This window comes from Cydia amplana, chromosome Z (assembly GCF_948474715.1).
Source record: "Cydia amplana chromosome Z, ilCydAmpl1.1, whole genome shotgun sequence".
In the NCBI taxonomy this organism is placed as follows: Eukaryota; Metazoa; Arthropoda; class Insecta; order Lepidoptera; family Tortricidae; genus Cydia; species Cydia amplana.
The window spans coordinates 7,493,770-7,508,875 of record NC_086096.1 but is presented as its reverse complement, the minus strand read 5'-3'; the positions used below and the strand labels follow the sequence as shown (position 1 = coordinate 7,508,875).

Genomic DNA, 15,106 nt, shown 5'->3' with positions numbered 1-15,106 from the left:
GTTAGACTTGAAGATTCAATATCCCTTGTAAAGGGTATAGCCGGGTAAGCATGGCCAAACTGCCCTTAGCGAAAAAAACAATTTCCTTTTACTGGATTATTAACCTATGTATATGTAGTGCTTTCACCAAATATTAAGCCTCAAATGCTTCAGATTAAAAAAAAAATGCAAAAAAAGAAAAATCATTTTTATTTTATTACAGCCAAAGTACTAATCCGATTTCTTTGTAATTTGGGTATGTTGTATATACAATTAAGGTCGCTTTCTGAAAAAAATAATATTGAATTATCTCTTAAAATAATAGTAAAAAATTGAGATGAAAATTTTCAGAAAAATAAAAAAAATACATGCGAGATAGCGACAGTTATCAAATTTAGATATTTCATGTAGAATTTAATAATGTTTAACATATATTTTTTTCAAAAATTAAAATCGGTATTAACAGTGTTAAAAACTCGAATTTGTAACATCCCATAATAACTTCTCTTCATACAAAATAACTTGTACGTTATACTAGAAAGTTATATTCCCAACGCAATTTGAATTTAGAACGCGACTTATTTTGCTGAGCGCGGACCTTAAACTCCGTGGCTGTATGCGGCTAGGGCGAACCGCATTCAGAGATTTAAAAAAATAAAAGCGCGGGAACAGGAAAATAGGCACGAATTTTATACAGAGCGTTAACGATTGAAAAATGTCTGTTCCTTTGATGAATAAAATACGTCACATTCTAAATTCAAATCCGTAAAGACTGCGTTCACAATATACTTCATTCGTTTATGACTACTTAGCTTTGCTTGTATGAAGAGAGAGTATTATGGGATGTTACAAATTCGAGTTTTTCACACTGTTAATCCCGATTTTAATTTTTGAAAAAAATATATGTTAAACATTATTAGATTCTACATAAAATATGTAAATTTGATAACTGTCGCTATCTCGCACGTATTTTTTTTATTTTTCTAAAAATTTCCATCTCAATTTTTTACTATTATTTTAAAAGATAATTCAATATAATTTTTTTCAGAAAGCGACCTTAATTATATATACAACATACACAAATTACAAAGAAATCGGATTAGTACTTTGGCTGTAATAAAATAAAAATGATTTTTCTTCTTTTGCATTTTTTTTTTAATCTGAAGCATTTGAGGCTTAATATTTGGTGAAAGCACTACTTATATATATGTTAATAATCCAGTAAAAGGAAATTGTTTTTTTCGCTAAGGGCAGTTTGGCCATGCTTACCCGGCTATACCCTTTGGGATCGTAGACTATTCATAGCGCGCCTTTGGACTGATTTGAAGGGACCAAGGTGGCATCTAGGTGCTCCTGCCCAAAGGTGACAGCAGTACTCATTATATGGGATCTGTCCATGGTCGTACGCAGCATTTTTTAAGGGGTGGGGCAGAAGTAGGGGAGGCTGGGGACGTTGTAACAGGGTCTAACAGAGATTCTAGCTTATGGTCAGATACCAGGGTGGGACAACTTCCCCACCTTGCCCCACCGTGGGTACGCATATGGATCTGTCTGCCCTAGAGTAAAGTATCGCCTCCCTTTATTGAGCACACCCAGTTTTTTGGATACGAGCGCAGCCTACCCAACAAGGAGGCTACAGAATTATTGGAAGTCACTGATGGAGATGTCAACACCGAGGCTCCCAATACTCCCTGACATGGGAAGGGTTGTGCCTTGAAAAATGAGGTTTTCTTAGCGGTAAACGCGCAAAATTGAGCCTTGGTGGGATTGAATTGGACTAAATTCTCCCGATCCCACACCGAAACTCTGGATAAAATGCTCTCAATACCTGACACAGCACAGGGCACGGCGGCGGGTTTTTCACGGCATTCTAGTATCACAGAACGAGCGATGTTGGCACGGCATGTGTTATACAGGTTGGTCCAAACCTTGCCGTCCAAAAATTTTTTTTAGATTCCTCACGCTGTATATGTATGTTAGCCGACTTTTCGTAGTTTTCGAATTATGATTTTTATTTTTATTACTTTTAACTTTTGTTGAGAAATTCCGGGGTGAAGCAATTATTTATTTAAAAAAACTATTGAACTTTTTTGAATATTTCTTTTTGTAACATAATCCTTCACAAACGGCGCAGTTGCAAAGGAACTGAGGTGGAAAGCTTCCAAATTAGTAATTCATTACAAAAATCCTCTTTTGTTATTTCTACTATTATTTTATGGGGCCACTTCCCCATCGCTATTTCATGCTATCAGTGCAAATACCACAAACAATTATTAGAAGGCATAAAAGCAACGCAAAGCTTCACCCCGGAATTTCTTAACAAAAGTTAAAAGTTAAACTCGAAAACTACGAAGAATCGGCTAACATACATGGGGTATATTCTGATAACCAACGACGAGGATTCTAAAAAATCTTTTTGGACGTCAAGGTTTGGACCAATACAGGGTGGCTAAAAAATAACTGCATTTCCATTGCCAGGGAGGTTTTGGGATTATACTGAGCAGTTTTTACTATGAGACCAACCCCTAAGTCGCGAAAAAAAAATTTGACTGTTTGTCCATTTTCTATGGGAGGTCTTTTGCCCATTTTGGCGCCCCCCCTTGGACGGCGCCCGGGGCACGTGCCCCCCCCAGCCCCCCCCTAGTTACGCCACTGATAATGTCTATGTCTATGTCATACATCACTATGGTAATCATTTAGGATGTTTAAATTTAAAATGAAAATGTTTCTATTAGACAAAATTAAATTAAAATTACCACCATAAGCAATAAGATGTACCTACTGTTAACAATTAATTAGGCAATTAGCTAAGTTTACTCATCTATGTATTAAGGGAGTTCCCTCTGCCAACAAACTGTCCTGCAGTTTGGCAGAAGAAAAAAAATATGTATGTTACGGTTTATTTCATCTGAATAAACGAATTTTTTTTAAGTCTATGTCTAAACTAGGATTGCCAACTCTTTTTTTGGTGGAATATAGTATTTTCCAGAATAAGGCATCAAACATATGGTACATTTGAAAAAATATAGTACTTTTAGATAAAATACTAAACATAAGCAGGCGTGGCTCAATCCGCGAATTCGTCGCTTTGCTATAGGTAGCTAAAAGTACATCCGTTCGGCCCCAATTTTGGGGAAAGCCATAAGCCGCGCGTGGCGCTGTCGCCACCTAGCGGCCATATCAATGCTGATCGTAACAGACGCGTTTTGTTAGAGAGTGAGTCTTCTGTACTTAGTACTATTATTTATTCTGTGCCATAAGTGTAATATACGTTTAATCGGAAATATAGTATTTTATCGTACTATATATTTTTCCAAAAGTATATAGTACAGAGAGCCAAAATATAGTACAATACTATATAATATAGTACGGTTGGCAACCCTAGTCTAAACACTGAAGATTGAAGAAATTGGTAGAAGGGCGTGGTACCTTTATTACAACTAAGAAAGATGAACAACATAGGTAAATGAAATTGAAATAATGACCACTTATAGAACGGCCACACCCCACTAACCACAATAAGGGGCTGTCAACCGGAGTTTTTGCTTTGCGGTCGAATTGAATGACAGAAATGTTAATTTATGTTTATAGCTATAATTGGAAGTGTTATAGGTAAAAGTGGTTAAATGAAGTAGCCAACAGTTCATTGTTTGCTTTTTAAATATTGACCATATAGGTACACATTGTTTTACTTGACAAACGAAGACGAAAGAAGCACCAAAACACCAAAACTTCAAACATATCATTTCCTAGCACAGATATAAGGGATAAATTTATTTTTCTTTTTTGCGATTGGCTTTCTTTATTTTTCTTTTTTCAGTTTTAGTTTTATGCTTTTGTTATGAGTGACACACCATTCTGCAGGTCTCGATCCTCTCTGGTCAAACAGTCATGTAATGTGCAAAGTTTCACGCTTCAGGTATGTACGTTTCAGTTTTAAGATCTTTATCTGAATCCATCAAGATTTGAGGAGTTCCCTCAGTTCCTTATGGAACTCCTTCCTAGAACCTTACTTGCTTATCAAACTTAACGAAGAAGGCAAATCGCAAGATTTCCATTCTGGTCTTCATCAGCAATTCTTTTTTTTTTCTACTTCACCCAATAGTTTTTTTTTTATACAAAGGCTTGATTCGTTGGTGATAAAACAATAATCGCTGTACATTGACCCCTTATATTTTATTACATTACATTTTATTACTTTTGTACAAATCTAATGGCAAAAAGACTAGTTACCGGTGACATCACCACTTTTTGCAACGGACGCTTTTGGTTAATGGTCGCAGTCATGAGTACCGAGCTCGAACTAGTGTTTGCCATTGTTACCTCGCAACTACGAGTACGAGAGAAAAGCTTAAAGATTAACCTACTTTGTAAGTATTCAGAGTGGATAAGTTTGAACGGGAAAAGTATTATTTCCGCTTCAACTTTCCAAGCGTTCGGTACTATCGTAAAGCATACTAATGGAAATTGGTTAGAGTTAGACCAAGAAAATTCTGCAGCGATTTTGATAGTCCACGCAGTGCAAGCGTTATTTACACGTCATAAAATTTCATAGAAGTTTGACATTTAAAATGACACTTGCACTGCGTGGGCTATCAAAATCGCTGCAGACTTTTCTCGGTCTGACTCTACCTACTGCTGCTACTAATGACAATAGTCAAGTTATACCTAGTTAAGGATGACTCACGCTAGACCGGGCCATTCGACATGTCATTTTTTATGACGGCTGATCGGCCGGAAAACGAAGCGCCGAAAACTCCGGCGCGGCCCCGACCCGGTCTAGCTTGATTCATCCTTTATGGGTGCATTTGGTAGACGCAATACATTTCGCTCTATATGCTGAAATATTAGTGTTTTATAAATCGCTAATGAAATTTACTTGAAAAGTTTTTGCAAATACTTCAGCGACTATGTGTTGCGAGCATTAAATATTTATAAAAATGTTGTTGGTTGCGCCTTAGTAGTTTATCGCGTCATGTATACGCGCCTCCAATACTTATGATGTCTCTCTCTGTCTCTCTCGCGAATATCTCGTCGCAATGGCAGACGAGATATTCGCGACCATCTTGTATGACCCTTATTTTTACCCGGTCGACGGGGAGGGTCCTATTTTTGAGTAAGTTTAGATTGAATGCAAGAGTAAGTATGTATATTTCTTTGTCATGTCTACTGCCTAAAGAGTGTACCTATTTACGCTATTTCTTTGAAAGATGTTTATTACATTTCAAGTAATTTTAACCTGTTTAGTGTCTTATCTTTCATGTCAGAGATGGAACATAAGTAATACAAATTTATTGGACGTTGGCTTCAGGTTTGTGTGGGACTTGGATAGATATGTTTTTGCTTAGACAGTACTTATCTAACAATTTGCCCTTAATTTGGCAATGTTCGCCAGGGACATATATCGTATACATTATAGATACAGTCAGCAGCAAAAGTTGCTAAGCGGGCGAGGTGTTCAAGCCGCGTAAAGATCATTTTGAACACCTGGCCCGCTTAGCAACTATTGCTGCTGACTGTACGAGTAGATAATAATTGACCCTTTTGCATTTTTTTCCTCGCCTGAACCTTTAGCACACATTGAGAGCCAGAGGGTGCTTGAACTCTGACTTTTTGGTGCTAAATTAAGGGTTAAGCTCACGTGTCAATTTTATAGGACACTCAAGCTAGGTATCGTTTTAGTTTAGAGTGTTTGTAGGACTGTGGGTGTTTTCTATTAGGTTTTATTTGCGACATATGAGTAGGTAGGTATTATGTTATACATAACATATGAAAAGTTCGCATTTGGCATGTTTTTATGTAACGTTCTGGCAACTTTTGCGCTGTCCACACAGACTTTCTGTTAACATACTTGAAGCTGCGGCATCAACAGGCGGCATAGTGTTCTGAAAAGTTATACTTAGGACTTACGTCTTGTTGGTTAAAGAAGTCGTCCTGAGCATCTTCGCTGGGGCAGCCCATATCCTGCAGGAGAGGCGTTACGTGCCGCTCCCAGTCATCCATTATTACGACTTTTGCAGCTACTAGACCGGCTAACACAGCTCCAACGACTTTTCACAAACAAACCGTGCAGTCATTCTAGCTCTGACACTAGGAACCATCCGTACACATTTCGCGCCAAAAACTTGTGAGCCGTCCGATTTCCACTAAAAGTGGCGGGAAAAGTGCGATCGCACGCGACACCCGGCTGTCACAGTCGAGCGAGAGAGAAAAAACAGGTATCACGTGCCCGCCGGTACCGGCGCGGCGAAAAACGCAAGAGAAAAGTCTGTGCAGGCAGCGTGCGGAGTCAGTGTGGCGAGGAGCGCGATCCCGGCCGCCCGTCGACGCGACCGAGGCAGGAGTGCGTGGCGCCCGCGAGGCCGCACGCCCTCTGCGTCGCGCCGCCTCGCGGCCCTCTCTTTTCCCCGCCCAACCTGCCCATCTCCCCGTCCTTTTTCCTCGAGCCAGTGCCGCACGCCTCCCATGGGCGGCCGCGATTTCCCGCCGTCCGCGGCCGCAACATGGCCGTACCTCTCAGCCCCGCTACGTCCGCTTACCAGCTGCTAACATGAACCATCACCGAGCTCTTAGCGCCAACGAGAAAACACCATGCTGCACATTTTCATAGCAAACAATGAACTGCTAACTAACTTAGCAGTCACTTAAGAAAATTTAATGAAACTTTTTCTTATCCTACTAACTTTTTCACTTACTCATTTCCTTAGATTTTTCTTACACTTAGACTCAGATTTCGATATCTTTTAAGTTTCAGTTATGAAAATTGACGAAAAGCTGGTCTATCTTTTGGTTACTTAGGAAATTTTCATGAAGTTTTAGAACTTTCGTGATAAGTATTGACTATAGGTAAAACATCATTTCATACTCTCTGGAAACCCCGCTTCCGGACAATTCATCAGAGATACATTGCCTACAATGTTAATGTTACGCCATACGCTTAAATAAATCACAGATTGTTGTGACATAATCACACGATAACACATTTTCATCTTCAGACTTACTTAGCTTAATAAAAGCCTTAAGCCCAGCTTAATAACTATGTCCAGTAAGTCGAAAACCATGAATAATTAGCCATGTTTCAAATCCATATCCATTGATCCTCCCAAAACTCACCGATACGATACGAGTACACATTAGGAACCCCGGTCATTATTAAAAGCGTCGTAAACATAGTTAAACACTTAGTGTGCCAAAGTTCCTGAAGACCGTACAAGCGACCAATTAAAAGTTAAATGTCTAATTCTTGTTATACTCTGAAAGTCCGCAACTACCAGCTTCACTAAATTGAAAGTTCTTCGATGTTACGTACATAGGTATACAACGGACGGCCCACATAATTACAAAGTTCGCTGGCTATCAGCAACTTCACCTAACCCCAAAACGAACACCGGTGGCCTAGCCGAAAGGCGACTTTCAATCCAGAGGACGTAGATTCGGACCCTGGCTTCAAGTTATTTCTTAGCTAACCTATTACAATATTTACAATCTGTCAGTAGCGCTATTGGAAATCCATCTCGATTCGTACCAATGAGTTTATAGAGACTTGGATACACTAGAATTATAATTTTAGCTGCTTTTTGGTGAAGAAAAACAACCATGATGAGACATGCGAAAAGATAGTTTTTAAAGTCCTCATGTTTTATATTTAACTGGCGACCCGCCCCGACTTCGCACGGGTTAACAAATTATACATAAACCTTCCTTTTGAATCACTCTATCTATTAATAAAAACCGCATCAAAATCCGTTGCGTAGTTTTAAAGATCCAAAGCATAGATAGGGACAGAGAAAGCTTCAAAGAAATGTGTCTGTGTTTGTTGTTGTTCGAAATAATATTTGTTATGCACATACAAGATTATACCCCCGCCCCTTCTTTTACATCTTAATTTGGAATACATAGTGTAATTTGTAATGTTATATAGGGAAATACAATCTTCACGAATATTTACCTCTGTTAATACTATAACATCAATACTGCGTTTACTGTTACTCGTTATATATTCAAGTTGTGCGAATTTACGTTTGTAATCAGTATAATTTTATGTGTTAATAGTTATTATTGGTTTATTGTGCTTAATATGTTGTGAAGTGTGTGTTATGGTGGATGTATTAAACGTGTTAGTGTAGTTAGTTATAAGTTAGTTCGGTTGTTGGTGATCGGCAATTATAAAAACACCAAAATTTAGTAGGTACGTAGATACTCTTTTGTTATTTTAAGTTATATAGCTACTATCATCGTTATAATTGCATAAGTTATGCATTTTATTTCAAGATTATTAGTGTCTTAAACTGTTTTTTACTATATTTTAGTACTTCAGTGTCTAAATTAGCCACAAAAAAATCATGAACATAATATATAGTTTCACAGCAGATTGAGCAATTCGAAAGTTTCTTATCGGAATTTGAATTAGTTTTACTCGGCAATTTCATAGGTGAGCTATCAAGATGTTTAGTACCAATTAAAAGCTTATTAAGTCTTCTTTAAATTGAATACAAAAAAAAGATACGTTATCGATTTAGATTTTTAATTAAAAATAGTTTTCTACTATAACGCGGACATTATTTCATTGGGTCAACTTTGTGAATTTTTAATAATTATTTTTATTATAACAGCACAATGCTATAGTAGTAAAATAAATTCTTTGTTTCTTTATCATTAAAAAACCAAAAGAATCGTTGCAAATGCTTTAGCAGAAGTAAAGTTATCGATTTTTGAAAATATCATGACACTGTGCCGTCGTATCTGCGAAATGGCAGAGCAGTTCAGGGCACCTTTTGTTAAAATCGGAATCATGTGAGTGGTTACATACCTATATGGTTCGACTATTTTTAACAAGATCTCGTGTTTAGGCCATCCAATTAATGCAAAAACTAATCTGTCTTTGGTTTCTTTTGCGTAAATATTTTGTATTACGCTAATAAATAAACATAATGTCACTGATATAAAGGTCGCCATGATCGGAACGTCAAATTGAATTTATAAACTAGCAAAGAAGCAAATTACTATTACTTGACAAATGTTTAGATTTAATGAATATCTAAAATTACAAATTAATTACTATTACTTACCTTAAAATTTAAATGTCAACAAGAATAGATACTATTCAAATCTAATTGGTGATTTAATAAAACTCTTTTATGGAGTAAGATTATCCAATATACGAGTAAGTAGGTACTTAAAGTTTCTGAAACTACTCTTACGGCTTCTCTACACGATGGGCCAGCGCCGGCCACTCCAAGGGACGCAGTTATGCGTTAGAGGGAGCAAGTGATATTGCTATCTCATTCTACCGCATGGCTGCGTCCCTTGGAGTGGCCGGCGCTGGCCCATCGTGTAGAGGAGCCATTAAATTTTCCGTCAGAAAGTTCGACTTTCAAGTCTTTGGATAATTTTTCTCGTGGTATGTAGGACCGATGATAAATACGTTGGGGTTTTCCCTGCAAAGTGCCGTGCGGCCCGTGCGAGACGGGATTCTAAGACGTCCTGTTGAGCGTATCACCAAGCCAAGTTCTGACATAGGTACCTACATTAAAACTTAAGAAAAACGTACCTACTACACCTAATGATTATTTGGCAGTTTACGAATGTCTTGCTTTAACGCACGCTTTTGTAGTAGGTACCTATAACCTAACTATAGCTGGTCAAGCAAATCTTGTCATTAAAAAAGGCGCGGTATTCAAATTTTCTATGGGACGATATCCCTTCGCGCCTACATATTTACAATTTGCCGCCTTTTTCTACTGACAAGATCTGCTTGACCAAGTATACCTTCCTATTAAGGCTGGATTTGCATCGGTAGTACCTAGGTATTATTATTTTATTATTTCTGGAATTCTTTTCCTAATTGAGGTACATATATGGGTCGTTCTCGCATTTCGTGCAAATCGGTGTTTTCGGAAATTTACCAAAAATGTGGTGGCGTTTTCAAATATCTGTTAATGCAAGGTTGTAACATAGGGCCTAAAGTATATGTCTCTCCAATGAACAATTCTAAAAAGATATGTATTTTCTTTATATGTACAATTAACACCCAAATTTTTCATTCATCTCTACATGTAACGCGTGAAGATATAACTTTGACCTACATTTTAACCTTAAGATACTACAAATAGAAAATTCGTTGTTTGTTCAATAAATGACTTATTTAGTTATGTTTTAAATCGTATAATATTAGAAGCTAGAAATAAATAATAAAAACTATACAGCCTTATAAGTGTATGGTTCAAGTAATTTCTTCATTACCGACGCGAGAAATAGATTAGCTATATTTTGCTATATAGCGAGGGTATATAGCGCCTACCGCCGATGCAACACATTGTTCGTCAGTCAGTTGGCCGCGTGATCTCGTAGCGGACGCCCGTGTGCCGCTGTTAGCGAAAATATATACGATCTCTCGGGTCGGGAAGGAGTGTGGTTCTCGTTATTCTTCATCGCCATCGCGTGATTTATACAGTAAGTAGCAAGTGTACATTATTATAATTATACGTAATGAAGTGTTTTAGTGTCCCCTTTCAGATGGTTTATTCTGCAAAATTAAGGTCTGATGCCAACTGATGTAGGCGACAAAAACTTCCAAAAGTTCATTCATATCGGTTTCATTCACTTCTTTTCCTTCTAATTTTACTGGGAAAGGTAATGAATGACTTAAGAAGGTAATGATAATATATTCGAGGCAGTGCATTTAATGGAAAGAAGCTTAGTTATTATAAATATTACGTTGTTATAAACATTTAAAACTGTATATGATAATAGGGGAGCCCAACCGGGGAGCCTTTGTAGTCTAAGATGGTCGACCTTCACCGATATGTCTGACGGATGAAACTTACATATTATAAAAGAAAATGTATTCCTAAACATAAATAAATAGGGTTGCTTAAAGAAATATGGTCAAAACTATGTTTAATTATTTTTTGAAAAAAAAAAATTTTTTCTTTAAATTTCACCGATCTGTCTGACAAACGAAATAAGTTCCAATGGAAAGTATACAACTTGTACAATATAAATCAACTAGGTTGCCTATCTTTTTCCGGTCACTATTATGTGGTTATAGGGTTGCTTGCGAAAATCCGGTCACAAATAAGGTTTGCCAGGCTTTTAAATAAAATAAGAAGGGAAGACTTTTAGCGATAACTCATAAACGGCTTAACTTATCAAGTTCGCTTTAATTTTGTTTGAATGAGTTTATTAAGCACTATTTTTATGATTTTTTTCCATATTTTTTGGATCGATTGTTCAAAAGTTAGAAGGAATAACCGATTTTTATTCTTTCTAAATTATTATTTCCGAATTGATTGACTTTATCAAAAAATGTTGTTTGCAAACTCCTATTTATTTTTAAAGACCTATCCGACGACACCCCACACTATAGGGTTAAAACGATAAAAAAAAATTACATAGATACAAAACGCGAATGATTTAAATATATTTTGTCTATGCTAATTTTTGAAAATTTGAAAACTATATTTTATGTGATATGGTGCGCAGATGATCAAACCGACTTAACAAACACTTGGGGTTAACAATCTCGACTTATAATGATGATAAGTAAATGGTGAATGTACCATCTAGCTTGAACATTATAAGTTGAGATTGTCAACTCCAAGTGTATGTCAAGTCGGTTTGATCATCTCCGCAGTGCTTAAGACACATGTTTTTAATATTGTTGATTTTAATTGGTGTTAATTTTCTTGAAATACAGTGTTTTATATAAATAATAAATAAATAAATAAATAAATAAATATTGGGGGACATCTTACACAGATCAACCTAGCCCCAAACTAAGCAAAGCTTGTACTATGGGTGTTAGGCGACGATATACATACGTATATAGATAAATACATACTTATATACATAGAATATGTTCGATTTCATAAGTTTGTTTCATTACCGTCCACTGATAAAATTACCATCTCGGCCGAATTCATTACCAGCGCGTAGTTCATTACCAGTAGCCTTATTAAATGAAAAGTAATAACGTTACAAAGGTGCCTTTAGCAGAAAAATGTTAATAAATGAATCCACAAATTGACGAAACTCAAAAGTTTACCATTTAAAACAAAAATTACAAATCGAGAGAATCTCACCGATTTGCACGAAATGAGAGAATGACCCATATACTTATCTATAGTTCGCGTTCTAATGTTCTACGTATAGAGACACTAGCGACCCGCCCGGCTTCGCACGGGTTACATGAAACCTTAATAAATTATACACTTACTTCCTCCTTCCTCAAAAATCACGTCAAAACCGCACGAAAATTAGTTCCGTTAAGAAGTTTTTGAGTTTATCGCGAACATACATACATACATACAGAGAGACAGACGCGGTGGGGGACTTTATTTTATGTGTAGTGATGATGATAATATACCCCTTTGTATCTTTGTAGATAATTTTGTCGAGTATTCTGATTCGTTACTTTTGATGCCGAGTTTACCATAAAAGGTTTGTGAATGGCACATGGCGAAGAAAATGATTTTAAAGCAATGCGATATGAAAGGTTTAAAATTTCACAGTAAAATTAACGGCTCTGTCAGCTCAGCTTATCACAGAATTTGTCGACACGGCTCTTGCACATGATTGGCGCGACAGTATCTCGCGGCGAGATAGACTATACCTACCCGTCCCTCTTTTATTAACATAGTTAGAAAAAGACGAGTAGGTAGTCTATCTCGCCGCGATACTGTCGCGCCAATCATGTGCTTGGCCTAATAAGTAGGTACAGTTCAGTAAACATAAAATTAAAAACATCACTCTTCTTCGAAATTGGTTAAAAGCCACCACACAAGCCACTTAACCAACTTCTTGCAGCATCTCCGCGATGGAATCCGATTAAAAGGAAGAAAATAGGTCTGGTTCATTTGAGGTGACTTTTTTGCGTAATAAAAAGACAGTAAAGGAGTAAGTACAGTAGGAAACATTTAGAAGCTCGTTAAAACATGTCCCATTAGCTTCGGGCTACGAAAGGAACACAGGAGGAATGAATGCTTCAGGCGCAGATTACTTAAAACGAGCGGACTCGAAACTTTTATACATGCACGTATACTACACTCATGCATTGGCAGACAGATTTACAATAATAACGTTTAACAATTATCAGAAACAGCATGGTTGGTGCAGGTATTGGTGGTAGATACATTTCAACAAAACATAATACGAAAGTAAGATTCTAACCCCTAGTACCTTTCAGGTGAATATTCTGTGATGGGATAAATTTAGAGTTAGGTACCAAAAATACATGAGACAACCCCATTATACAACATACATACATACAGTGAGCAGTGGCGTAGCTAGAGGATATGGCGTCCGGGGCAGGCACCAAATTTGCGCCCCCCCCAAACGAAATGAACTAACGAAAGGGTTACTTTTTACTTATTAAAGTTTACTTTTGATTTAGACAAATAAGTGTTTTTTTAGTCCATCGGTGGCTAACAAGCTTACGACTCACCTGATGGTAAGCGGTCACCGCATCCTATGAACGTCTACGCTCCAGGGGCGTTACATGCGCGTTGCCGACCATTTTAAAACTTATACACTTCTTTTTTGGAGTTCTCCTTAGACTTGAAGATTCAATATCGCTTGTAAGTTTGGGATCGTAGACTATTCATAACGCGCCTTTGGACTGATTTGAAGGGACCAAGGTGGCATCTAGGTGCTCCTGCCCAAAGGTGACACCAGTACTCATTATATGGGATCTGTCCATGGTCGTACTTAGCATTTTTTAAGGGGTGGGGCAGAAGTAGGGGAGGCTGGGGACGTTGTAACAGGGTACGGTTGAAACAGAGATTCTTAGCTTATGGTCAGAGACCAGGGTGGGACAACTGCCCCACCTTGCCCCACCGTGGGTACGCCTATGGATCTGTCTGCCCCAGAGTAAAGTATCGCCTCCCTTTATTGAGCACACAGTTTTTTGGATACGAGCGCAGCCTACCCAGCAAGGTGGCTACGAAATTATTGGACGTCACTGATGGTGATGTCAACACCGAGGCTCCCAATACTCCCTGACATGGGAAGGGTTGTGCCTTGAAAAATGAGGTTTTCTTAGCGGTAAAAGCGCAAAATTGAGCCTTGGTGGGATTTAATTGGACTAAATTCTCCCGATCCCACACCGAAACTCTGGATAGAATGCTCTCAATACCTGACACAGGTTTTTTACGGCATTCTAGTATCACATAACGAGCGTTGTTGGCACGGCATGTGTTATACAGGTTGGTCCAAACCTTGCTGTCCAAAAATTTTTTTAGATTCCTCACGCTGTGGGCCTATCAGAATATGTATGTTAGCCGATTTTTCGTAGTTTTCGAATTATGATTTTTATTACTTTTAACTTTTGTTTAGAAATTCCAGGGTGAAGCAATTATTTATTTAAAAAAACTATTGAACTTTTATGAATATTTCTTTTTGTAACATAATCCTTCACAAACAGCGCAGTTTCTAAAAAAAATCAGCATCCTCACTTGGCTGAGTTGGGAAAAAAAGACAAACTTTTACGTTCAAGCATGATGTCAATCTTAGATGTTGCCCTTACATAAATAAATAAAAAATACAAGCGATTTCAAGGACTTTTGGTTATTTTAGAAACTGCTAGACCCTACGTTTTTTTAAAAGGTCAAAAAAATGATACTTAATAGTCATAATTTGTCAGAATCGCCGGTCAAAGGAACTGAGGTGGAAAGCTTCCAAATTAGTAATACATTACAAAAATCCTATTTTGTTATTTCTACTATTATTTTATGGGGTCACTTCCCCATCGCTATTTCATGTTATCAGTGCAAATACCACGAACAATTATTAGAAGGCATAAAAGCAACGCAAAGCTTCACCCCGGAATTTCTTAACAAAAGTTAAAAGTTAAACTCGAAAACTACGAAAAATCGGCTAACATACATGGGGTATATTCTGATAACCAACGGATAACATAAGGTTTGGGCCACCCTGTATACAGGGTGGCTAAAAAATAACTGCATTTCCGGTTGCCAGGGAGGTTTTGGGATTATACTGAGCAATTTTTACTATGAGACCAACCCCTAAGTCGCGAAAAAAAAATTTTACTGTTTCCTACATTTTGGCTGGTCCATTTTCTATGGGAGGTCTTTTGCCCATTTTGGCGCCCCCCCTTAGACGGCGCCCG

General features: G+C 37.5%; 1 protein-coding gene across 2 annotated transcripts in view; it reads right to left on the bottom strand.

The window, feature by feature from the left end:
* The window catches only part of LOC134661687 (homeobox protein araucan), a 116,339-nt gene extending 109,825 nt beyond the window's left edge, over positions 1 to 6,514 (bottom strand). The window contains exon 1 of one of the 2 annotated variants that reach the window (XM_063517845.1): positions 5,890 to 6,514. In XM_063517845.1, the coding sequence (XP_063373915.1) occupies positions 5,890 to 5,982 (93 nt within the window). In that variant the 5' untranslated portion in view covers positions 5,983 to 6,514. The remainder of the gene's footprint in view (positions 1 to 5,889) is intronic. The other variant, XM_063517847.1, reaches the window with a different exon arrangement.
* Positions 6,515 to 15,106: the final 8,592 nt, after the last annotated feature.